At 43.1% G+C, this 27,495-nt stretch overlaps 1 protein-coding gene across 1 annotated transcript in view; it reads left to right on the forward strand.

Annotated features, from left to right (window-relative positions):
- Window positions 1–27,495, forward strand: part of RHBDF1 (rhomboid 5 homolog 1) — a 189,960-nt gene that overhangs the window by 63,509 nt on the left and 98,956 nt on the right. The window contains exons 5-8 of the mRNA XM_073546636.1: window positions 6,812–6,934; window positions 7,575–7,741; window positions 12,509–12,760; window positions 26,811–26,922. Coding sequence (XP_073402737.1) covers window positions 6,812–6,934; window positions 7,575–7,741; window positions 12,509–12,760; window positions 26,811–26,922 — 654 coding nt within the window. The remainder of the gene's footprint in view (window positions 1–6,811; window positions 6,935–7,574; window positions 7,742–12,508; window positions 12,761–26,810; window positions 26,923–27,495) is intronic.

Consider the following 27,495-nt stretch of genomic DNA (forward strand, 5'->3'; position numbering starts at 1 on the left):
CAGGGATGTGCAGCCGACAAATCTGCGCCAACTGTGTGATGCCATCATGTCAATATGGTCCAAAATCTCTGAGGAATGCTTCCAGCACCTTGTTGAATCTCTGCCACGAAGAATTGAGGCAGTTCTGAAGGCAAAAGGGGGTCCAACCCCTTACTAGCATGGTGTACCTAATAAAGTGGCCAGTGAGTGTATGTATGTATATGTGTGTGTGTATGTGTATGTGTATATATATATATATATATATATATTCCTCAAGATGAAAGCAGCACACCAAAAGAAATCCAGTCAAAGTGCTATTTATTAGCCCATCTGGCTAGTTGCCCATACAGCGACGTTTTGGTCCTGGGAGTTGTGGACCTTTCTCAAGCCTGCTTTCATCTTGAGGACTATTTTTGAGGTTTGGTATGTGCCTGGAAGGCTTGCACCCGCATTGTTTGTTCAATTTTTTTGCTGCTTTTTCCTTTTTTCACACACACACACACACACACACACACACACACACACACACACACACACACACACACACACACATATATGTGTGTGTGTGTAGAGCCCCGCCCACTCCTCATAGCCACATTCACTATATTATCCCACATCATCCCATCAGCCAGCGCTACCGAACTACTACTCCTAATATCCCACATCATCCCGTAAGAGCCACCGGACTGGGACACCTAATATCTCACATCATTCTGTCAGAGCCACCGGACTATTACCCCTAATATCCCACATCATCCCGTCACAGCCGCCGGACTACTACCACTAATATCCCACATCATTCTGTCAGAGCCACTGGATAACTAACCCTAGTATCCCACATCATCTCGTTAGTCAAAGCACCGGACTACTACCCCTAATATCCCACATCATCTCGTCAGCCAGAGCCCCCAGACTACTACCCGTAATATGCCACATCATCCCATCTGTAATGTATAATAATTAGATCTGTCTCTTTAAGCAAGCCAGACTTATGGGACTTGGAGGGTGGAGGTGGAGACAAGAGGGATGAGAAGGGAAGTTTCAGTTACACTTCTGGTAGCATGGGAATGCAAGTGTTATGCTGTGTGCTGGAGGACGAAGAATAAAACATATCTAAAGTTTAATACCTTGAATTCTTCATAACGTGTGGATATTACAACTGGCGACGAGGATGGGATATAATCACCTACTGCTTTGAGTACGGAATATATTTTACCGCTTCACACGCCAGCACCACTGAGAGACTCTATCATGGCTGACTACTTGCACACATTCCCACAATTTGATATGACTGATGTCATTAATCTCTCCCATAACTGGAGAAAATGGCTAAACAGATTTGAGAATTTCCTAGAAGCCATGGACATAAAGGAGGAGAAAAGAAAGAGAGCTTTGCTCCTGCATTGTGCAGGCACAGGAGTCTATGACATATACAGTACGTTACCTGCAGCAGAAACAGACACATACAGCAACTGCACTAAAGCTCTCACTGGCTACTTCAACCCCAAACAGAACATCAGATATGAAAGATATAAATTCAGGATTGCCAAGCAGCTTCCAGAAGAGTCCATAGACACTTATGTCACACGGCTGAAAGAGTTAGCACATGGATGTGCCTTTACAGATGTAGATGATGAAATCCTAACTCAAATAATTGTCACCTGCTCGTCTAATAACCTAAGGCGTAAGGCTCTGCAGCAGGATATCTCTCTACATGATTTGCTCAAAATGGCCCGTGCTATAGAAATAGCAGATCATCAGGCTACCGTAATGGAAAATGGGGATAAATTACAAGTGCATAATCTCAAACAGAAAAATTTACCAGACAAACAAGCCCAGAAACAGAAGAAATATTATAGATGTGGACAGGATTTCCCTCACCACCAGAACAAATGTCCAGCTATGGGACAAACCTGCAGTAAATGTGGAAAAGGGAATCATTTTGCAGCTGTTTGCAAATCAGCGCACTACAAGCCTCCGCTGCCTATGACAAAATCTGCAGATGTAAAAGTGATAAATCAGGACACAGAAGAAATGTCTGCGACTGAGAACTATGTGTTCACTACCTCTGTCACTGGTTCAGTACAGTCTCCCTGTGTTACACTCTCAATCTGCAACACTGACATTACCTTTACAATAGATACAGGAGCTTCAGTGGATATCATAGATGGCACTACATATGAACAATTGAAAACAAGGCCAGTCTTACAACAAGTGCAGACTAAAATCTTTCCTTATGGATCTAAAACACCTCTAGCTATAATGGGACAATTTGATGCTGAAATTAGATATAAAGAAAACAGGCAGAAAACCACTTTCCACACATTACAAGGATCGGGAGGCTGTCTTCTCAGCTATCACACTGCCTTGGAGCTAGGGCTCATCCAGATTATTCATACCATAACTGACCCTGCGGATATGGATGTACAAACTATGGTGAACAGCTTTCCCTCCCTATTTAGTGGTTTGGGAAAACTAAAGGACTCTCAAGTACACCTTCATGTGGATGACAATGTTCGTCCAGTAGCCCAGCCTCACAGGCGTATTCCATTTCACCTGAGACAGAAGGTAGAAAAGGAACTCCAATTGCTCATGGATGAGGACGTTATTGAAACTGTTACTGGTCCCACTCCGTGGGTCTCTCCACTTGTGGTAGTTCCAAAACCAAAGACTCCTGATCAAGTGAGACTGTGTGTTGACATGCGCCTGCCCAACACCGCTATCCAGAGGGAAAGACATATCTCACCTACGATTGATGACATTATTCATTTATTAAATGGAGCCACCGTCTTCTCAAAGCTCGACCTCAATAAGGGATATCATCAATTAGAACTGAGTCCAGAGTCCCGATACTTGACCACATTTTCCACCCATGTGGGCCTCAGAAGATACAAAAGATTGACTTTTGGAGTCTGCTCAGCAGCAGAAATTTTTCAGGATGCAATAAGGAGTGTCATTCAACACATCCCAAATGCCTTTAATTACAGTGATGACATATTGGTTTTTGGTAAAACTCAAGCTGAGCATAATCGTGCTCTATATGCTATCTTCGAATGTCTGCTTTCTGCTGGACTCACTTTAAACAAAGAGAAGTGCGAGTTTGACAAGGGTTCATTAGAATTCTATGGTCACATCTTCTCGGCAAAAGGAGTACAACCAGACCCCAAGAAAGTGGAAGCTATCAGAACAGCCTCAATTCCACAGGATGCCAGTGAAGTGCGTTCTTTCCTTGGAATGGCAAGTTACTGTGCTAGATATATTCCGAATTTTTCAACAATCAGCAATCCACTACGGGAACTTACAAAACAAAGTTGTATTTTTCAATGGTCTCAAGGCTGTCAGGCCTCTTTTGAAACAATTAAAAATGAACTCTGCTCGACAACCACTATGGCTTATTTTGATCCAGCCCTTCGAACTGAGCTGATTGTGGACGCCAGTCCCGTAGGACTGGGTGCTATTCTAGCGCAGTACAAGGATAACAATCAAAATCCTCACATCATTTCTTATGCAAGTAAGAGTTTAACAAACACTGAAAGAAAATATTCTCAACCTGAAAAAGAAAGCTTGGCAGTTGTCTGGGGATGTGAACACTTTCACTTATTTCTCTATGGAGCTCCCTTCACCATTGTCACAGATCATCAACCACTTCTTACAATTTTTGGAAATCCCAGAGCTAAAATGCCTGCACGAATTGAACGATGGGGCCTACGTCTACAGGACTACAACTATAAAATTGTTCACAAACCTGGAAAATACAGCAATCCGGCTGATTATCTTTCAAGACATCCTACTAATGATGATATACCTGTGCATTCCTCCATTGAAGAATACCTACGTTTTGTTACAGATCATGCCGTGCCAAAAGCACTTTCTCTTGATCAATTTATAAATGAAACAACAAAAGACAAGACACTCTGTGCCCTAATACAAATCATCCAAAATCGAAGGTGGCATGAAATTCAAAAGGAAAAATTTCCTGATTCTGAGATTGATCTGAAAGAGTTAAAACTATTCTCAAACGTACATGAGGAATTATCAGTCACTGAAGAACACCTCATTCTTCGAGGTACCAAACTAGTTGTACCTAAGACTTTGCGTAACTTAGTCATACAGATAGCACATGAAGGTCATTTAGGAATTGTTGGCACAAAGAAGTTACTCAGAGAAAGTGTGGTTCCCAAATATGGATCACTTGGTGGAAGAAAAGATTAGACGCTGTTCTACTTGTCAATTAATCACTCCATCATCAAACTTAGAGCCATTACAAATGTCTCCGTTACCCACTGCTGTCTGGGAGGAAGTGGCAGTCGATATATATGGACCATTGCCAAATGGCCAATACATTCTCGTAACAATTGATGAATATTCTCGATACCCTGTCATTTCATTTATCTCTTCAACATCTGCTAATAATGTCATACCAGAGCTGGACGACATTTTCTCGGCATATGGTATTCCAAGAGTGGTTAAAACAGACAATGGACCCCCATTCAATGGACATGTGTTTACACAATTTTCTGAATACTTGGGATTCAATCACAGGAAAATCACACCTTGCTGGCCGCAAGCCAATGGAATTGTGGAACGTTTTATGCGCACTCTGGGGAAACGTATCAAGGCAGCGAGTCTGGAGCACATCCCACTGAAACAGTCATTATACAAATTCATGCGTAATTACTGCAATACGCCACACTCCACTACTAATGCTGCTCCAGCTCATTTAATGTTCAGCAGAACCCTGCGTATACGTCTCCCTGATGTGACCAGCCATCCCCGACCGAGTGACTCCTCAGTGAGATCCACAGATTTCTCCAACAAACAAGCCATGAAACGTTATGCAGACAGAAGGCGAAGGACACAGTCAAGTGCCATCGAAAGAGGGGATGTCGTGGTGGTACGTCAAAGACCAACCAACAAGACCTCACCTGTATATGGTCCTGCAAAATATTATGTTACTAAAAGGAAAGGCAGCATGATCACAGCTGAACAAGATAGACACTCCATAACGCGAAATTCTTCATATTTTAAAGTCATACCGCAGAATGATGACAATGAACTCTCTTTGGTGGAAGATTTGATATCCGATGGTGGAGAGGACCAACAAGAGGTAGCTGGTCCATCAATAATGAACCCTCTCAATGAGCCCAGACGTTATCCTACACGAGAGAGAAGAGCTCCATCGAGGCTTATTGAAGAAGTGTAACTACAGTTTTGTTTGTTTTGTTTTTTTGTTTGTTTCTCTGGTTTTGGAATTGAACAAATAAGACAAAACGGACATATGATTTCTTTGGACGTTTTCATGTTGTTGCATTTATCAGTAATATGGGTCATTTATAGTAAAAAAAAAAAAAAAAGGGGATGATGTAATGTATAATAATTAGATCTGTCTATTTAAGCAAGCCAGACTTATGGGACTTGGGGGGTGGAGACAAGAGGGATGAGAAGGGAAGTTTCAGTTTCACTTCTGGTAGCATGGGAATGCAACTGTTATGCTGTGTGCTGGAGGACGAAGAATAACACATATCTAAAGTTTAATACCTTGAATTCTTCATAACGTGTGGATATTACACCATCAACCAGAGTCACCGAGAACTCCCCCTAATATCCCACATCATACTGTCAGCCTAGGGTCAGAACCAGAGCGCTGAGTGGAATTGCCCTAACTTCCATACCGGGGATCCCTTTAAGAGAGGCCTGGCTTCAGAACCAGAGCGCTGAGTGGATTTGCTCTCACTTCCATACTGGGGATCCCTTTAAGAGGGACCTGGGGTAAGAACCAGAGCGCTGAGTGGAATTGCCCTAACTTCCATACCAGTGATCCCTATAAGAGAGACTGGGGTGAGAACCAGAGCGCTGAGTGGATTTGCCCTGACTTCCATACTAATGATCCCTTTAATAGAAGCCTGGGGTCAGAATCAAAGCTCTGAGGGATTTGCCCTAACTTCCATACCGGAGATCCCTTTAAGAGAGGCCTGGGGTCAGTACCAAAGCGCAGAGTGGATTTGCCCTCACTTCCGTATCGGGGATCCCTTTAAGAGGGGCCTTGGGTCAGAACCAGAGCGCTTAGTGGAATTACCCTAACTTCCATACCAATGATCTCTTTAAGAGACCCTGGGGTCAGAACCACAGAGCTGAGTGGAACGGTCCTAACTTCCATACTGGGGATCCCTTTAATAGAAGCCTGGGGTCAGAACCAGAGCGCTGAGTGGAATTGCCCTCACTTCCATACCGGAGATCCCTTTAAGAGGGAAGATGTGCCTATGGGATGGAGGATGTGTGATATGTGTATGGGCACGGGAGGGGGTGATTCATTTCTGTCATGTGCTCTCTGCTCCTTTCTGGGGGGGCAGACAATGGCTGGGAGCTTATGTTCCCGGGGATGATAGATTTCTCCCGCCCGGTCAGTGTCTGTTGAGGTGTTGTGGAGTGAGAAAACTGTTGCTCATAGCAACCAATCACGGCTCAGCTTCTTTTAAACATCTGTGGTGAAAAGAAAGATGCTTCGTGATTGGTTGGTGATACACACATACATTTAATTTTATATATATATAGATAGATAGATAGATAGATAGTCAGTAGACCCTCATTTAACTGCCTGAAATCGGTCTGTGAAATTGTACCATTTCGCCGGTCAACATCTAAGGTGATTTTGACTCGGCACAATAAATTGTGGTAACCAGTAAAAGCAAACAGTTTCTAATTCGATATTTATAAAATGTAAGTCAGTAGATAAATATGTGTGCAAGTGTTTAATTACAATCTAAATGCATTGCTGTATTCCAGTTTGGTGACTATATAAGTAATTTCTGTTATGTTTTCAAAAAAAAATTAGGGGCGCTCATTAAAAGAAGGTACATTACGAAGGATACAACGAAGAAGCTTTACCCCCGTTAGTTTCCTTGAAGAAGACACTATGGACTTTCCAGATGAATTAGATACATCATTTTTTGCACGGGTGAGAGTTATTATATTTTAACTTTATTGCATTTTAAAATTAATTTTTAGCAATGTATGCAGTTGTCCAAGTGAGGAATCCCAATTTCTGGACCTAATTTCTATATTTTATAGCTGATACATGATTCATAGAGCAGAAAACTGGAAGTGTTGGTATGTACCGAAGTGCTCATCCTATAAAAATGTCTATAAGCAAGCCTTAATGAGAAAAAAAAAAAAATAAATTTTATTTTAAAACCCATCACATAAATATTGATCATTGCTAGCTGGAGATTTCCATAAGTGAGAAGAACCAGACTATCCGTTGAGAATAAACAGGAGTACATATATGTTTTTCTTTTAAGATTGTAAATATATGACAACCATTGATCATCTCCAAGGGGTAGCAATAATATTTGCTTTTCTTGGAGATTGGAAAATCTATAAGTGATAAGAATTGAAATCTGTTGGAGACATTTTTCACTTTTTTAGTATCATAGATAATACATTTATCAATAGCTATAATAACTGCAAATATAGCCAATAGTGTAAAGTAAAGAAATTATAGTATGTCCTTGTTTCGGGACCCAGATATTGAGACATATCAGCATGAATGATGACTTCTAGCATACCATGTCCTTACTGTATTGTATGTTTATCAGGAAGGAGCACTGCATGAAGATATGTCAAGTTATCCTGATGAAGTGTTTGAATCTCCATCAGAGGCTGCCATCAAAGAGGCTGAACAGAACACAAAAGCAGAAGACACCGTGGAGCGTACAGGAAGTGCCCTGGACAAAAGTGAACTAGAAAAAAGTCATTTGATGCTGTAGGTGAACATCTAAATATGGAAAATAGATATGTAATTATTTAAGTAAATATATTTAAAAGAGCAAAACTTAAATGACCTCTGCAAGTGGGTGTTGTAGATGAGAGTCCCCCTTTTTGGGATCTGTAATGCTTTTGCTTTGCTTTGTCTTAACCTTATATTTCTTGGACAATCATTCATTCAGATAACTACAATATACTTTTACATTTCGCCTTTTAGTAACCACTTCAGGGAACATTGTATTGCTGAGTGCAATTTTCCATGTAGTTATCAGATCATTGCCTTTATTTCAATAGCCACTCACTTCAATCATCTGATCGCCAGACCAACATAATTTCCAAACCTACAGCCTTCATAAAACAGTTATGTCTCCATGAGACAACTATTCAATCATTGCAGAGTTGATGCCGAAATTTCTAGCCCTGAAAATCAATCAGTGCTGTACATTTGACTGGAGTTGTTTCAGTTGGATCATTTCAGATAAATGGGACAATCACCTAAACATCAGCAATAAATTTGTCACACATGAATGTTCCCTTTAGCACCTGCGATGTTGACCCTGGACTGTTACCTTACCACACTTTTGTATCTTTCCTCTGTACTACGAGCCCTCCTGGTATCTGACCACAAACCTCCTGACTGCCCTGTCTCACAACTTGCCAGTGAGTAGTTACTCAGCATAACAGTGCACAAAGAGAGAACATCCTGTCCTCGCGGGCTTACAATCTACACGTATAGGGGAAAGAGACAGTAGGGCTCTCCGGAGGTTTACTGTATCTCCGCTGATAGTGAGGTGGCAGCATGGTTACTACAGGCTGTAAGATTTTTTGAAGAGATGCGTTTTCAGATTGCGTCTAAAGGTTCCAAATGTGGGACACAATTGAACATATGGAGGCACTGAGATCCAGACAACGGGGAATTCTCTGGAAAAATCTTGGAGGTGATTGGGTTAGGGATATACAAGAGCAGAAGAGAGAAGAACAAACTTCTTGCAAGGACTGGAGATTACATGAGGGAAGATATTGGGACATTAATTTGGAAATGTATGGAGACAGATTATGGACAACCTTGTAAATGATTGTTATTAGAAGTGGTGATGGTAAGGGCTTGGATGTGCAATTTGAAGGACAGAGTGGAGTCAATTTTTGCAACCAGGGAGCACAATAGTTTTACAGGGGAAAGTGTGAAATCCTTTATCACAATAGAATAGGTAGGGAGGTTGGGGGAAAGATTCTGAATTAAGTTTTGTCCAAACTGAGTTTTAGAGAGTGGGATGAAAAAGGTGGATATGTCTGATAGACATTCTGGGATTCTAGATAGTAGAAAGGTGACGTCTGGGTCAGAGCGGTAGATTTGAGTGTCTTCATCATATATATGATATTGGAAGATCTTGGACTTTGAGTTTTCCTAGTCCTAAGCTAAAGATGGCAAACCGTATGGGGTCCTAGAACAGAGCCTGAGGGACACCAACAGAGAGATGAGGAGTTAGCATGGGAATAGGCGATGCTAAATGTGCAGTTAGTGAGCTATGAGGAGACTCAAGGTTTTTTATGTCAAGAGAAGAAAAAATCTGTTGTAGGAGCACGTGGTCAACTGCAGATGACAGGTCTAGAAGGAGGAGTATAGAATATTGTCTGTTAGCCTTGGTAGTTAGTAAGTCATTTGTATCTGGTTTGGTCAGTTTCAGTGGAGTGATGGTGACAGAAACTGGATATTAAGTTTTCAGAGTGTTTTGAATGAGAGGTGGGAGGAAAGTTCAATGCAGACAAACTGTTTAAAGAATTTGGAGGCAAACTGGAAAAGTGATATGGTGCTATAGCTGGACGTTAGAGGATTTGTCAAGGGATATCTTCAGGATGGGTCTTGCATGTTTTGAAGGAGATGGGAAGACACCAGAGGTTAAAGATAAGTCAAAAAGATAGGTTATGACTGGGATAAGCAAGTCGGGAAGGTTGTGTAGGAGATGAGATGGGGTCATAGGGGAGTGATGAGGAGAAATCTTAGTAGGTATTAGCTGCAAAGGTCCAGGATTGGGAGATACATCACCAGCAGTGAAAGGGGAAAGTAGGTGTGAGAAGTATGGACTAGGGGAGCAATAAATGTGAAGGCATATGTAAGTATAGTGAAATTGTGGATTAATAGAAAAAGAGTGGTGTAGTTAGTTACCTTCTATTCACTTTTGGGACATTTCTGGTATATTTCTAATGTGCACTTAACAAGCTGCATTTAAAGGAGCTGGACACATAGACAATCAAGCACCAAATTGAGTTGAATACATTGTAAAAATGACTGAACTTCCCTGATTCTGCTGCTCTCTACATTTTGTGCTGCGACACTCTATTGCAGAAATATTCACACTTATCACTTTTTGAGCGCCCTATGTGAAATGTCTGCTTGCAGACCAACTGGGCCTTTCTTCAGAGTCTTCTGTAAAGGCATGCAGCTTCACCCCTTTTTCCCCAGACACTGCCAATCACAGCTCTACAGTGTCTGAGACTGCTAGCCTGGTAGGTCAGCTGCTAAGCTGTGATTTGCAGGGACTAGAAGAGAGGGGTTTGTCACAAGGTTTGGCATACATATAACCTGAGCACACAGCCATCAACTGCCTATAATAGCAGTGTCCGGAATTAGCCCATATTGCTGCTTTTTAACCATTTCAACACCATTGTCAATCACTAACAATGGCATTCAAATGGTGTGATTGCCAGTGCATGCATACACTGGTTCTCTTTGCCCTCCTTGCAATCATGGGTTGCCTTTGGAAGCCTGGGATCTGCTATGATTGTAATGCCTTGCCTTAGGCTGAGCTTTATAGAAGAATGTCATTTTGCCTATATACTACAGCACAGCAATCACAAGTTTACTAAGGTGACTAAAAAAATAGAGGAAAAAATAATAGTAGTTAAAAAATAATGTAAACCTTTTAATGCCCTCCCCTTTCCTTCAGTAAGAGTAAAGGACTAAAAATATTGAATATATTTGTATTGAATGTCCATAAAAGTCTGTTCTGTTTTTAGATTTCTTTAATGCTTAAATGATAAAACAACAAATAAACTAGAAATATTTTGTATCTCCATGCTCGCAGTGACCTGAAGAATTGTGTTGCCAGATCCTTTTTACCACTCAAATACACAATGTAAAAACAAACCCCACCAAAAAAAAATTAGAAATGTGTTTTTTTTCACCATTTCAATTCACTTGTTTTTTTTTTTCTTGTTTTTCAATATATTGTATCGTACAATAAATTATTTCATTCAAAATTTCAACTTACAAGCAAAAGCATAAAAACAAAACTTGTCCACAATGTATTACAACTATGGTGGCTACTGTGGTTGTCATCCACCTCTTCTAGAAATAGATGTACTTCTTTTTCAGACTTCCTGTGGAACTATGTAGAAAAGGAGAAAAAATGGTAAACAGCTGACCTTCCAGGGAGGACAATTCAGTGTGAAAACCACTTGTATTCCCATAGGAGCCCTGTTAGACCTTGTTTGGGTATGGTGGGATGCACAGAGTGTAGGAGCACACCAAGCTGGTATGCAGGTCAAAAATGGAAGAAGGGTCCATGAAGACTGGGCTTCAGCACCAATGAGAAAATGTTTCAGTATAACTTTTACTGTGCAATAAAAAACATGGTGAAAAAAGCAAAAGGTATAAAAAAAAAATTAAGGCTCCATAAGATTTCGCTTTTTGGGTTAACATGTTCTCATTGGTGCTAGAGCTCAGTCCTCAGGAACCCTTCTTCCATTCCTGCGGAACTCACCAGCTATGTATACAATATTTAACAAGTTTATCAATTGAAAACCACCCTAAGGGCAGGCCCACAAAACATCTTTTTCAGGCAAATTCCAACTGGAACCCACCAGAAAATTAGCTCAAAAATGTCCAAAAGAATGGACTTACACACAGCAATGTCAAAACGATTTGTGTGCATATGTTCCTTCTTGTCATGATCCTATGGTAGGCTTGGGACTGGTGCGCCAGGGGTTAATCATTGTGGCCTCTCTCTGGATCTGGGAAGGCTTTTTATACCCTCAGGTTGCTCATATCCTATTCAGTTATACTCCAGCCCTCGGCTGAGTTACATTGACCCCTGTGTGCCTGTGCCTTGTGCCTGTTCTCGTGTGTTATACCTTGGTTCTGACCCAGTCTGTTTCCCATTTTGTATTTGCCTGCTGATTTGGTACTGTCTGCTTGCTCGTCTTTTTCTTCGACTTCTGCGTGGTTTGACTATCCGTTCTGTCTGTCCCCTTGGTACCGTTACTGCCTCTCCCGGTTTCCTGACTCCTTTGATTTGGCCCTGACTACTCTCCTGCTTCTGGTGCTCCTACCCAGTGGCCCCGACTCGTGTTATCATTCTGTGGTCCGGTCGGACCCCGACGCGTCCCGCTATCTTCTCCGGGCGTCCTGCTGTCGGGCTTCGAAAGCTGTAAAATGGCTGGTGTTTTCCGGAAGCTGTTTCCTACAGAAAAGTCTGAGGGTTTGTAAACAAAGCCATATTCCCATACCCTAACACCCAGAAATATTCTGCTTTCCTCCACCTGGAGCTGTGTCTGTGGTCAGACACATAATGCTGTGCTGTAATTTTAGGTAGACACTGTTGTAGTTTTAAACATGTTTCCATTTTACTTCCAGAGCATTTGTTTTATTGCTTAGCTGACAAAGGACTGCAGTCATTTATGCCAGTGCAACAGGTTTTTCCTTTCAATTAAAGTATGATTGTGTCATAGCTTACTTGTGCATAAAATGTACATTCTGTGTTTCCAGGCCATTAGAAAGAGGGTGGCGTAAGACAAAAGATGGACATCTCGTACAGCCAAAAATCCGACTGTGTCAAGAGGTTGTCACCATTGGTCCTCAAAAGCGAGGACAGCGCATAACTATCCCAGTGAGGAAACTCTTTGCAAAAGAAAAAAGGCCATATGGACTGGGAATGGTGGGAAGATTAACAAATAGGACTTATCGCAAAAGAATAGACAGTTATGTAAAAAGGCAAATTGAAGATATGGATGATCACCGGTAAGCGCAATTTAAAGGTAACAGAATAAGCTGCTATGTGGAAATTGGTGTGTGAAGTATTGTTAAAAGCCCAGCAGATTCAAAAGTGTTTGTGACCAAGAAGATGATATATATGTGTGTTTTTTCCTAAGTTCTCTTGCTTCAAGGAAATGAATGTGACCCTTTGTGACTGTGATTGTTGAAGGTTGGATTGATTTAAAATAATGAATGCAAAGTTCAAATTGTATTAATTAGGCCCAGTCTTTCTGTTAGACATCTTTGGCTTGTTCATACAGGTAGCACTGCTGAAATGACTATACTTTAAATGCTATGAACACCCTTGACATAGATTTTTTTTCATTTATGGTACTGGTTATGACCATTGCTGTACATAGGAATGTATTATTAGAAAAGAACCCATCATTGTGTATCATTTTGTGCCTATAAGCATCCGAGTTCTAAACTCCTTTTATTTTTTCTACAGTTGTACATAATGCCGCTGAATTGATGCTTATTGAAATTGAAGGGTTTTTATGTGTGTAATATCTTTCATTAGAGATAAGCTTAGCAGCTGCAGTAGATATTTTAGGGCAAAAATGCATAAAAACAAAGATTAAGTTACACACACACACACATATATATAAATCAAGTCCTATCAGTTTAATTAAACACAGCTGGACTCCAAAGTAGGAGTAGAACCGTCTCAAGGAGGATCACAAGGAAATGGACAGCATGTGACTTAAATATGAGTGTCTGAGCAAAGGGTCTGAATACTTATGACCATTTGATATTTCAGTTTTTCTTTTTTAATAAATCTGCAAACGTCTCCATTTTAAGATTGGGTGCAGAGTGTACATTAATGAGAAAAAAATGAACTTTTTTGAATTTACCAAATGACTGCAATGAAACAGAGTGAAAAATTTAAAGCAGTCTGAATACTTTCCATACCCAATGTATATGTGTGTGCATATGTTAGTGTATGTGTGTGTATATATATATATATATATATATATATATCTCTTAAAAGCCATTTATTTTATATATACACTGCTCAAAAAATAAAGGGAACACTTAAACAACAGAAGATAACTCAGCAAGTAAATCAAACTTCTGTGAAATCAAACTGTCCACTTAGGAAGCAACACTGATTGACAATCAATTTCACATGCTATTGTGCAAATGGAATAGGCAACAGATGGAAATTATTGGCAATTATCAAGACACCCTCAATAAAGTTGTGGTTCTGCAGGTGAGCACCACAGACCATATTTCAGTACCAATGCTTTCTGGCTAATGTTTTGGTCAGTTTTCAATGTTGGTTGTGCTTTCACACTCGTGGTAGCATGAGACAGACTCTACAACCCACACAAGTGGCTCAGGTAGTGCAGCTCATCCAGGATGGCACATCAATGCAAGCTGTGGCAAGAAGGTTTGCTGTGTCTGTCCGCGTAGTGTCCAGAGGTGGGAGGCGCTACCAGGAGACATGCCAGTACACCAGGTGACGCAGAGGGGGCCATAGTAGGGCAACAACCCAGCAGCAGGACTGCTACCTCAGCCTTTGTGCAAGGAGTAACATGAGGAGCACTGCCAGAGCCCTGCAAACTGACCTCCAGCAGGCCGCAAATGTGCATGTGTCTGCACAAACGGTTAGAAAATGACTCCATGAGGATGGTCTGAGTGCCCAACGTCCACAGATGGGGTTGTACTCACAGACCAACACCGTGTGGCCTTCCACAGGAATGCCACCCCACACAATTACTGACCCACTGCTAAACCGGTCATTCTGAAGGATGTTGCAGGCAGCAGATCGCTCTCCACGGCGTCTCCAGACTTTGTCACGTCTGTCACATGTGCTCAGTGTGAACCTGCTTTCATCTGTGAAGAGCACAGGGCGCCAGTGGCGAGTTTGCCAATCCTGGTGTCCTGTGGCAAATGCCAAGCGTCCTGCACAGTGTTGGGCTGTGAGTACAACCCCCATCTGTGGACGTCGGGCGCTCAGACCATCCTCATGGACTTGGTTTCTAACTGTGCAGACATATGCACATTTGTGGCCTGCTGAAGGTCATTTTGCAGGGCTCTGGCAGTGCTCCTCCTGTTCCTCCTTGCACAAAGACTGAGGTAGCGGTCCTACTGCCGGATTGTTGCCCTCCTACGGCCCCCTCCACATCTCCTGGTGTACTTGCCTGTCTCCTGGTAGCGCCTTCAGCCTCTGTACACTACGCTGACAGACACAGCAAACCTTCTTGCCACATCTAGCATTGATGTGCCATCCTGGATGAGCTGCACTACCTGAGCCACTTGTGTGGGTTGTAGAGTCCGTCTCATGCTACCACAAATGAGAAAACACAACCAACATTCAAAAGTGACCAAAATATCAGCCAGAAAGCATTGGTACTGAGATGTGGTCTGTGGTGCCCACCTGCAGAACCACTCCTTTATTGAGGGTGTCTTGATAATTGCCAATAATTTCCATGTGTTGTCTATTCCATTTGCACAACAGCATATGAAATTGATTGTCAATCAGTGTTGCTTCTTAAGTGGACAGTTTGATTTCACAGACGTTTGATTTACTTGGAGTTATATTCTGTTGTTTAAGTATATAATAATTATATATATTATATGTATTCTGTTGTTTAAGTATATATAATATATATGTATACAGTGCCTTGCGAATGTATTCGGCCCCCTAGAACTTTTCAATCTTTTCCCACGTATACTTCAAACATAAAGATACCAAATGTAAATTTTTGGTGAAGAATCAACAACAAGTGGGACACAATTGTGAAGTTGAACGAAATTTATTGGTTATTTTAAATTTTTGTGGAAATTCAAAAACTGAAAAGTGGGGCGTGCAATATTATTAGGCCCCTTTAACTTAATACTTTGTTGCGCCACCTTTTTCTGCAATTACAGCTGAAAGTTGCTTTGGGTATGTATTTATCAGTTTTGTACATCGAGAGACTGAAATTCTTGCCCATTCTTCCTTGGCAAACAGTTCGAGCTCAGTGAGGTTTGATGACGATCGTTTGTGAACAGCAGTTTTCTCCTTCGCCTCATTGGGGGACACAGATACTGTGGGTGTATGCTTCTGCCACTTGGAGGCTGACACTAAGTGGAAAAAAAGAGGTTAGCTCCTCCTCCGTCGTATACACCCTCTCCCCTATTTTGGGCGGAATTCAGTTTTTTGCTTATTGTCTTTGGAGGCACACGTGTCTGGGTTTCTCCAGACTTCTTTTTTCCATGAGGATAAGACAGGGGCGACGGATCCTATTGAAAGGGTCCGATCTCCCCAAACCAACAGCGGACGAGCACGTGTCGAGTATCGTCTCCACGTATCCTTTCCCGCACCGAGGGACATATCTGGGCCTTTTTCCCCAGACTTCTATTTTTGTTTGTTATTTTATGAAGATAAGACAGGGGCAACGGATCCTATTGAAAGGGTCCGATTTCCCCAAACAAACAACAGGCGAGCACGTGCGAGTGTCCCTCCACGTATCCTCTCCCGCGACGTGGGACATGATGCCGGACTTAGCCCTGTCCACCCCTACGTATAGAAACCATGGGCTTGCACAGAGGCACAAGACTAGTCTGTGCGGCCCCCACTGCTCCACCAACGCTAGACGGCAGTGCTGCAAGGCGGCGGATGGTCCCTCTCCTCACCCCTTGAAGGGGTTAGACAGAGCTAGGGTGCCTGCACCGTCCAGAATTTAACCCCATCCACTCTACCTGGTGTGGATCCGGAGTCAGGTATGGAGGGCTGGGGAGAGCCCTGGGGCAGCGTTCCAGGAAGCTCCAGGCATCTTAGGGAGTGTAAGGCAATCCTTCCCTCTAGGTTTTGCACCTAGCCACTAAGACCCTGCTATCTGTCCCTAGGGTTTCCTCAATTAAGGATCCCATGGATCGCCTTATAGAGAGCTTAGCTCGCTCAATATACAAGGCATCAGGGGCAGCGCTCGCTCCCTCATTCGCAGCAACTTGGGTAGCCAAGGCTATGATATCAGGGTCAAAAACATTAAAGAAGGTCGCTAAGGAGCAGATCTTCCTGCAGAGATTTCGGAGGTCGCAGGTCAGATGGCGGTGACCGGAGACTACAGTTGTGGCCAAAAGTATTGACACCCCTGCAATTCTGTCAGATAATGCTCAGTTTCTTCCTGAAAATGATTGCAAACACAAATTCTTTGTTATTATTATCTTCACTTAATTTGTCTTAAATGAAAAAACACAAAAAGAATTGACCTAAATCCAAATTGGATATAATTCCACACCAAACATAAAAAAGAGGGTGGACGAAAGTATTGGCACTGTTCGAAAAATCATGTGATGCTTCTCTAATTTGTGTAATTAACAGCACCTGTAACTTACCTGTGGCACCTAACAGGTGTTGGCAATAACTAAATCACACTTGCAACCAGTTGACATGGATTAAAGTTGACTCAACCTCTGTCCTGTGTCCTTGTGTGTATCACATTGAGCATGGAGAAAAGAAAGAAAACCAAAGTACTGTCTGAGGACTTGAGAAACCAAATTGTGAGGAAGCATGAGCAATCTCAAGGCTACAAGTCCATCTCCAAAGACCTGAATGTTCCTGTGTCTACCGTGCGCGGTGTCATCAAGAAGTTTAAAGCCCATGGCACTGTGGCTAAGCTCCCTAGATGTGGATGGAAAAGAACAATTGACAAGAGATTTCAACGCAAGATTGTGCGGATGTTGGATAAAGAACCTCGACTAACATCCAAACAAGTTCAAGCTGCCCTGCAGTCCGAGGGTACAACAGTGTCAACCCGTACTATCCGTCGGCGTCTGAATGAAAAGGGACTGTATGGTAGGAGACCCAGGAAGACCCCACTTCTTACCCCGAGACATAAAAAAGCCAGGCTGGAATTTGTGTTTGCAATCATTTTCAGGAAGAAACTGAGTATTATCTGACAGAATTGCAGGGGTGTCAATACTTTTAGCCACAACTGTATGTAATTAATATGTTTTGGGATGCGGACAATTGCTCGGCACTTGCTGCCGCTAATGCAATTTCTGTCAGAAGAGCCCTATGGTTAAGGGCATGGCGAGCCGATCCTACTTCTAAGAAGTCCTTGACTTCCCTGCCTTATCAGTGTGGCCACCTATTTGGAGAGAAGTTGGATCAACTTATCTCCAACTCCACAGGAGGAAAGAACGGGTTTCTCCCTCAACAAAAGAGCAAAACGCTTTTTCGTCACCCGTTTTCAGGCACTTTTTCGGGCCTTTCGCAACCCCGGGTGGACTATAGCGGCCAATTCTGCCGCCTCAGGCCGCCCCAACCAGGATAGGGAGCGGCAGGTCTAATATAGACAACCCATTGGGGAGAATGCATACTCAGCAGCTCAGATCGAGGGGATCCAGATCCCAAAGATCGTCGGCCGAATGACTCGAGGCCTTTACCAGACGACACCGGCAAGGTGGGCGGCCGCCTACTCTGGTTTCACTACGTCTGGGTCGATGTCGGTCACGACGCATGGGGAAAGGAATCGGTGGCCTCGGGTTACAGAATAGAATTTGTCAGATATTCTCCAAGACTGTTTTTTCTTCCTGGCTTCCCAGGGTGGATACCCAGGCAAGGGCTCTATTGGGAGCCATCAAATCGCTCCAGCATAACGGAGTCATTGTTCCAGTGCCGGAATGCGAAAGAGCTCAGGGGTTCTATTCCAACGTTTTTGAGGTTCCCTAAGAGGACGGGTCTGTCAGGCCTGTTTTGGACCTGAAGCTTCTGAACAAATTCATCAGGATCAGACATTTTCGGTTGGGGTCTCTCCGTTCAGTCATATCGGCCATGGAGTAGTGAGGATACTTGGCCTCAATGGACATCCAGGACGCATATCGGCATATTCCCATTTTTCTTCATCAGCGGTTTCTACGCTTCACCATCGGCGATCTACATTTTCAATTCGTAGCGCTACCCTTCAGGCTAGCCACGGCTCCCAGAGTGTTCACAAAGGTTATGGCAGTTGTCATGGCCACGCTGCATTCTATAGGCATAGTCATCTTGCCTTATCTGGACGACCTCTTGATCAAGAACCCGTCAATACGGGCATGCAAGGAAAAGGTCAACATCACGCTAGATACTCTTGCCCGCTTGGGATGGTTGGCAATGCAAAGAAGTCATCCCTTGTGCCAGCTCAGAGGATCTCCTTCCTAGGAATGATCTTCGACACTTGCCGAGGGTTGGTAATTCTCCCTCAGGAAAAGGCGCTAGCTCTCCGGCAGGGTGTCTGGACACTTCGCCAACCAGTCCCTCATACCATTCGATCCGGGATGAGGATTCTAGGGAAAATGGTGGCAGCAATGGAAGGGATACCTGTCGCCCAGTTCCACCTTCGCCCCTGTAGCACGCCCTCTTGTCAGCCTGGGACAAGAATCCTTTCACGCTCGATCGGCGGTGCTGAATGTCCTCTTAAGTCAGGCAGTCGCTCGGATGGTGGATAACCAGTTACTCTCTGGCCCAGGGGAAACCTTTCCCCCCCAGATCATTGGCCGGTAATAACAACCGACGCCAGTCTCCTCGGTGGGGAATGGTGTTTCGCCACCACACAGCCCAGGGACGGTGGTCACCACAGGAGGCACGCCTCCCGATCAACTTATTAGAGATACGAGCAACTCGTCTCGTGTGCAGAAGTTTCTGAACTTTCTAGCAGGCCGCCCTGTCGGGATTCAATCGGACAGCGCCACGGCAGTGACTTACATAGATCATCAAGGGGGCACCCGCAACAGAGCAACCAGAGGGGGAGCTCATTCTTCAGCGGGCCAAAGAAAACCACTTGGTGATTTCGGCGGTCCACATCCCGGGGCGTGGAAAATTGGTCTGCAGACTTTCTCAGCCGGAAGGGTCTTGCATCCGGAGAGTGGTCTCTACATCTCGAAGTTTTTCAGCAGATTTGTCAACTGTGGGAAGCTCCGCATGTGGACCTGATTGCTTCTAGAGTGAATGCCAAGGTGACCACATATGTCGCTCAGGCCAGGGACCTGCAGGCATTCGCGATGGATGCGTGGGTTCTGTCAGGGAACCAGTTTCGCCTCCCATATCTATTTCCCCCAATGCCACTGCTTCCGAGAGTCATCGAAAAGATCAAGACGGAAGGGGTGCCGGTGATCTTGCTGGCCCCGTCGAGCATGGGATGCAGATCTAATGCAGCTGCTCGCTGATGTTCCATGGTGCCTGCCAGAGCACCCATATCTACTGTCTCAAGGGCCGATTTGCCACCCGAACTCAGGGACCCTGTGTTTGACGGCATGGCCGTTGAATCTTGGATTCTAACCCAGGCAGGGTTCGGGAGCGAGGTGGTCGCTACAATGATTGGTGCCCAGAAGCCTGCTTCAGCACGAATTTACCACCACACCTGGAAGGTGTTCTCTGCTTGGTGTTGACACCGCAGTGTTTCTCCGCTGGGATTCTCGATCCCCAACATCTTGGCTTTTCTCCAGTCGGGCTTACAGAGCCCGGATAGCTCACTCGGTAAAGCATTAGACTCGGGCTCTGCCCCAGGTTCCCTCAGGAGACAAATATCGGCCTTATCCGTCCTGTTCAAGCGCATAATTGCTACTAATTTGCAGGTGGAGACTTTTCATTCAGGGAGTCTCCCACTTGATACCTCCCTAGAAGGCGCCTATGGACGCCTGGGACCTTAACATAGTCCTAAGTGTTCTGCAGGAAGCTCCATTTGAACCACTTCAGAATATCTCTTTGAGGTACCTTACCTGGGAAGCGGTGTTCCTAGTGGCCATCACTTCCATCAGGTGGGTTTCAGAGCTGGCGGCCCTATCCTGCCGAGCTCCGTTCCTCACTTTCCATAGGGATAAGGTGGTCCTCAGACCAGCCCCTCCTTTTCGGCCGAAAGTCATGTCCTCTTTTCACATTAATGAAGATGTTGTTTTGCCTTCATTTTGTCCAGCACCGGTGCGCCTTGTGGAAAAGGCTCTTCACACGGTAGACCTGGTATAAGCCCTCCAGTGGTATGTGTCGTGGGCGGCACCCTTTCGTCAGACGGACACGCTGTTCGTGCTCCCCGAAGGGCGCAGAAAGGGAATCGCTGCCTCAAAATCGACCATAGCCAGATGGATTCGTTGGACGATTCAGGAGTCCTACCGAGTTAGAGGCACGCCGATTCCAGCAGGGATCGGAGCACACTCTACCCGGGCAGGGGGCGCCTTTTGGGCGCTTCGGCACCAGGCTTCGACGGAACAGGTTTGCAGGGCAGCAACCTGGTCCAGCCTGCACACATTTGCCAAACATTATAATATCCATGCTCAGGTCTTGGCGGATGCGAGCCTGGGTAGAAGGATTCTTCAAGCAGTGGTGGCGTACCTGTTAAAGAAGAGGTGCATGTAGCTTGGATCAGTGAGTCAATCTCCCACCCAGGGACTGCTTTAGGACATCCCACAGTATCTGTGTCCCCCAATGAGGCGAAGGAGAAACATTGATTTTTGTGAGTACTCACCGTAAAATCCTTTTCTCCGAGACGCTCATTGGGGGACACAGCACCCATCCTATTAGCCAGTTGGCTCTGTTTCTGTTTGGTTAATATGCATTTATTTATGTGATATAAGGGTGGTCTTTTTCTAGACATGTTGTACCTGTATTAAGGCTGATTTTGTTGTCCTCCTACTGCTTTGGCACTAAACGGAGTTCCGCCCGCAATAGGGGCGAGGGTGTATACGACGGTGGAGGAGCTAACCTCTTTTTTTTTCACTTAGTGTCAGCCTCCAAGCGGCAGAAGCATACACCCACAGTATCTGTGTCCCCCAATGAGCGTCTCGGAGAAAAGGATTTTACGGTGAGTACTCACAAAAATCCATGTTTCAGCTCTTTCCACAGATTCTCGATTGTATTCAGGTCTGGACTTTGATTTGGCCATTCTAACACCTGGATACGTTTATTTGTGAACCATTCCATTGTAGATTTTGCTTTATGTTTGGGATCATTGTCTTTTTGGAAGACAAATCTCCGTCCCAGTCTCAGGTTTTTTGCAGACTCCAAAAGGTTTCTTTCAAGATTGATCCTGTATTTGGCTCCATCCATCTTCCCATCAATTTTAACCATGTTCCCTGTCCCTGCTGAAGAAAAGCAGGCCCAAACCATGATGCTGCCACCACCATGTTTGACAGTGGGGATGGTGTGTTCAGGGTGATGAGCTCTGTTGCGTTTACACCAAACTTATCGTTTGGCATTGTTGCCAAAAAGTTCGATTTTGGTTTCTTCTGACCAGAGCACCTTTTTCCACATGTTTGGGGTGTCTTCCAGGTGGCTTGTTGCAAACTTTAAACAACACTTTTTATGGATATCTTTGAGAAATGGCTTTCTTCTTGCCACTCTTCCATAAAGGCCAGATTTGTGCAGTGTATGACTGATTGTTGTCCTATGGACAGACTGTCCCACCTCAGCTGTAGATCTCTGCAGTTCATCCAGAGTGATCACGGGCCTCTTTGCTGCGTTTCTGACCAGTCTTCTCCTTGTTTGAGATGAAAGTTTAGAGGGAAGGACAGGTCTTGATAGATTTGCAGTGGTATGATACTCCTTCCATTTCAATATGATCACTTGCATAGTGATCCTTGGGATGTTTAAAGTTTTGGAAATCATTTTGTATCCAAATCCGGCTTTAAACTTCTCCTCAACAGTATCACTGACCCGCCTGTTGTGTTCCTTGGTCTTCATGATGCTCTCTGTGCATCAAACAGAACCCTGAGACTATCACAGAACAGATGCATTTATACGGAGACTTGATTACACACAGGTGGATTATATTTATCATCATTAGTCACTTAACATTGGTCATTCAGAGCTCCACAATGAACTTTTGGATTGAGTTTGCTGCACTGAAAGTAAAGGGGCCGAATAATATTGCACGCCTCACTTTTCAGTTTTTGAATTTCCACAAAAATTTAAAATAACAAATTTCGTTCAACTTCACAATTGTGTCCCACTTGTTGATTCTACTCCTATTCAATTCAGTAGGAGGCGGATGTGCAGTAACAAGCCCCGTCCACTACAAGTAAGCGGCCAAGCTCCTCAAGTAAGTACTTTAGGCCGCCAGCACCAATAACAGCTGATCAGCAGGGGTGCCGAGTGCCGGACCCCAGTTGATCAGACATTGATGCCCTAAGAATAGGTTAATCTGTAAGGTTCTGCCACAGCATTTCAGTTGGGTTAAGGTTTGGACTTTCACTGGGCCATTGCAACATCTTGATTTTCTGTTTCAACCACTCTGATGTAGATTTATTGATGTGCTTGGGATCATTGTCCTGTTGCGTACCTTAGTTTTGACCAAGGTTTACATTTTGTGTTGAGAAATTCACATTTCACTCTAGAATACTTTGGTATTTGGCATACAAATGAGTTCATGGTAGACACTCAATTACTGCAAGGTGCCGAGGACCCATGACTGCAAAACAAGCCCAAATGATCACCATTATGCTTGACAGTTAGTACGTTGTGTTTATCCTGATATGTTGTGTTTGTCTTTCTCCCAACATGCCACAGGGCATTATGGAAAAATAGCTCCACTTTGGTCTTTGTCCCAAATACCTTTTCCCAGAAGTCTTGTGGTTTGCTCAGATGCAACTTTGCAAATTTTAGCTATGCTTTCTCTCAGGAACCCTTCCAAACAAGTTTCACTTGTTCAGTCTTTTTCTAATTGTACTGTCGTGAACGTGAACATTTAACATGCAAACTGAGGCCTTTAGAATCTGAGCTGCAGCTCTTGTGTTTTTTTATTCTCTGAACATTGCACAGGATGAAATTGGGGTGAATTTGCTAGGATATTACTCCTGGAAAGATTGTTAACGCTCTCTAGAATGTTTTATACTTGTAAAAAATATTTCTCTCTATAGTACGATGGACTCCAAAATGTTTTTCAATAGCCTTAAAGCCCTTCTTGGATTGATGGTCAGCAACAATTGCTTTTCTAAGATAATTGCTGATGTCTTTCCTCCATGACATTGTTGTAACTATCTCCTGAATGTTCCAAACCAGCAAACTGCCAATACTTCTGCTTTTATTGAGGTGATAACACTTGCTGTTGAGCAATTAATCAAGGACATTTCATTTGCAGCACATGGCTTCTGCTTGCCCTCTTATTTACTATGGACGTATTAAGGGTCTACTTAATTTTTCACACACTTCTGCTGTATTTTGTCCTAGTTTTTGTTAGAGGAATAATGTTACTGTCACAGTGTAATTAGTCATGTGTTGTTCTTTTGACTGTGTATTTATCTTATTTTAAGGACCTACTAATGAACAGATTTTTTTCATTGTGTTTTGCTGTGCTAAATCATACAGTTTTTAAGAGGGCGTACTTACTTTTTCTCATGACTGTATAAATAGCTGACTGTCCTGGAAAAGGTTAACAGAGTGTGTTGTAATGTTTGCATGGAGGTTATGTTTATATTGAAATCATTGCACTGTAAACCTGTTTGCTTTATGAATTTCCTCTATGTATTGTTCAGACATTTGAACACTGGGATTTGCAAATACTTGCTTTGCTAAAATAGGCCAGTGTTATAGTCTCTTGTACAGTCATATTCAATTAGGTAAACAGAATGGGTAAGAAAATGGGTACATGTGGTACTTTTAGGAATTCCAAGGTTATCTTTAATTTAGTCTGCATACTACCTTAAGGCACTGTCACACTAAGCGAACTTGTGACGTTATAGCGATATTGCTAGCGATATCGCTATGTGTGATACTTACCTCCGACCGCTCCCCCGCTGGTTATCGCTGATCGCGCGAGAACGTTCAGGACCGCTTCTCGTTGTCAGCTTCCTGCTGGGCTTCCTGTGGAGAGACGAGTGACGTGTGGACGCGGGAGGGAGGACGCAGGATCGCCTAGTGTGACAGGTAAGTAGCGACCCCCGACCCCTGCGATGCCGCTGGTGAGATCTGCCTGTGTGGCAGCTCATTAGCGACCACTTAGCGATGCACCAGCGATCCTGACCGCGTCATATCGCTGGTCAGGATCGCTGGTACATCGCTAAGTGTGACAGTACCTTTACAGGTGAAGACATTTAGAGCATGTGTGTCTGCGGGTGCATGAAAACACACATAAATACACAAAACTCACATAAACAAACAAACCGTTTCTTCTGGCTAGATAAAAGATTAACGAGAATAAAAAACAAATGTGAGTCAAGCCATTTTTTGCAGTAATAAAAGTCTGCCATAAAGAAGATTTTAGTTTGCACTTCTAAATGTTGCATCCAGGTATCTGGTAATAGTAGTTTTTATACTATCTAACATGGTACTTTGAACTGGAGGTAAAGAAGTGTTCTTAGGGGCAGAATTTTTTTTTCATCTTTGATGCTTATTTGGTTGTAGCTATGAAAAGAGGGTCAGTAAGCTACTGCACAGACCACTTTCCCAGAAGGAGGACGCTATACGTATTAGATGGTCATCTGTTGGTTCACCTGATTTGAATTTTCTGTGTATCATGGCCTTTAGTCTATTTTACCACTCTGGCCTGAACTGGCAAATGTAAACTACTTTAATGCCAACACAAACAAAAAGCACAGAATGACAAATGTGCAAAAATACCTTGCAATAAGACATATAACAGTAGTCAGCAAGTGCTGATAAAAGGTAATAACAAACACAGGGTATTTAGTCTATACGTTTTTTTGCAAAAAAATGTATACCAAGCTGCCTCACCAACGTCAAGGTAACCCGTATTGAAGCAGTCCCTATCTAATGTATTTAATACCTGAACATATGAACTGTGTCTAAATGAGCAGGATTAAGACAGGCGCTTTCTGGTATGGGCACGTGATGCAAGACAGCTCCTTATGTGCATGTCACACAAGAGAGGGGTGGGGTCTCTCAAATCATGCATAAGCATGAAAAAAACTGGATTAAAAACACACATGTGACATGCACAATGTGAACAAGTCTGTTGGACCATGTTCACTCCACCCTGACTGAAACACAAACAAAAAGCACAGAATGACAAATGTGCAAAAATACCTTGCAATAAGACATATAACAGTAGTCAGCAAGTGCTGATAAAAGGTAATAACAAACACAGGGTATTTAGTCTATACGTTTTTTTGCAAAAAAATGTATACCAAGCTGCCTCACCAACGTCAAGGTAACCCGTATTGAAGCAGTCCCTATCTAATGTATTTAATACCTGAACATATGAACTGTGTCTAAATGAGCAGGATTAAGACAGGCGCTTTCTGGTATGGGCACGTGATGCAAGACAGCTCCTTATGTGCATGTCACACAAGAGAGGGGTGGGGTCTCTCAAATCATGCATAAGCATGAAAAAAACTGGATTAAAAACACACGTGTGACATGCACAATGTGAACAAGTCTGTTGGACCATGTTCACTCCACCCTGACTGAAACACAAACAAAAAGCACAGAATGACAAATGTGCAAAAATACCTTGCAATAAGACATATAACAGTAGTCAGCAAGTGCTGATAAAAGGTTTTTAATCCAGTTTTACTTTAATGCCAAGTCAATGCTGGACGTTTTAGGGTATGTGTATACGTTGCGGATTCTGCTCCTGCGGTGTACAGTACCATTAAAGTCCATGTAAAATAAAAAACGCTGTGCACATGCTGTGGATTTTTCCGCTCAGATTTGCTGCGGTTTTGAATTCGCAGCATGTCAATTCTTTGTGTGGAATCCGCTGCGTTTTTACACTTCTTCTATTATAGGAATCCGCACGTGTAAAAGCACAGGTGAAATACGCACAAAAACTGCAGAAAATCCGCGCGGAAAAATCCGCAGGGTAATCCGTAACATGTGCACATACCCTTAGAGTCTGGCTGATACGAATAATGTTACACACTAAATTACAATGTGCTGATATAGCTTGTATATACAGCTATACTACTTGACCAATCAGCATTTTTTGTACTTATTGGTGGCATCAGATGCAGTATGTATATAGGCATCGTATGTAGTATGTTTATCTAGAATTTCAGAGTTGCGTTTTGGTTAGTCCCCATCCAAAGTCCATAGCAGTTTTAAGTTTTGTTTTCTTTCATTACGCAATTCTGTAGCATATAACTGTGATTACAATTAATATTTCTGTTTCCTCAGGCCGTTCTTCACTTATTGGATTACAGTGGTGCATCTACTGATAACCATTTTGACTGTATGCATCTATGGTATTGCACCCGTTGGATTTTCCCAGCATGAAACAGTAGAATCAGTAAGTAATTCACCCTCCCCAGTCCTTTATTCCGGAAGACTGATTTTCCACCATGCTGCTGTCTGTAATTGTATGCACTTGAACTTTTCTGCAGTTGAATGTAGTGGGATGCACTCGTGGATATTATTTCACCCACATTTCTTGCCTTGTTGAGTAAGACTACATACCTGACATAGTTGACATTTCAGTAAGATGTTAGTTACAGTTGTGGCCAAAAGCATTGACACCCCTGCAATTTTTGTCAGATAATACTCAGTTTCTTCCTGAAAATGATTGCAAACACAAATTCTTTGGTATTATTATCTTCATTTAGTTTGTCTCAAATGAAAAAGCACAAAAAGAATTGTCCTAAAGCCAAATTAGATATAATTCCACACAAAACAGAATGAAGCAAAAAGCAAAACATTGTTCATTTCACAGAAAACTCCAAAAATGGGCCAGACAAAAGTATTGGCACCCTCAGCCTAATACTTGGTTGCACAACCTTTAGCCAAAATAACTGCGACCAACCGCTTCCGGTAACCATCAATGAGTTTCTTACAATGCTCTGCTGGAATTTTAGACCATTCTTCT

The sequence above is a fragment of the Dendrobates tinctorius genome, unplaced genomic scaffold (assembly GCF_039654945.1).
Source record: "Dendrobates tinctorius isolate UK_male_01 unplaced genomic scaffold, ASM3965494v1 ptg000150l, whole genome shotgun sequence".
NCBI classification, from domain to species: Eukaryota; Metazoa; Chordata; class Amphibia; order Anura; family Dendrobatidae; genus Dendrobates; species Dendrobates tinctorius.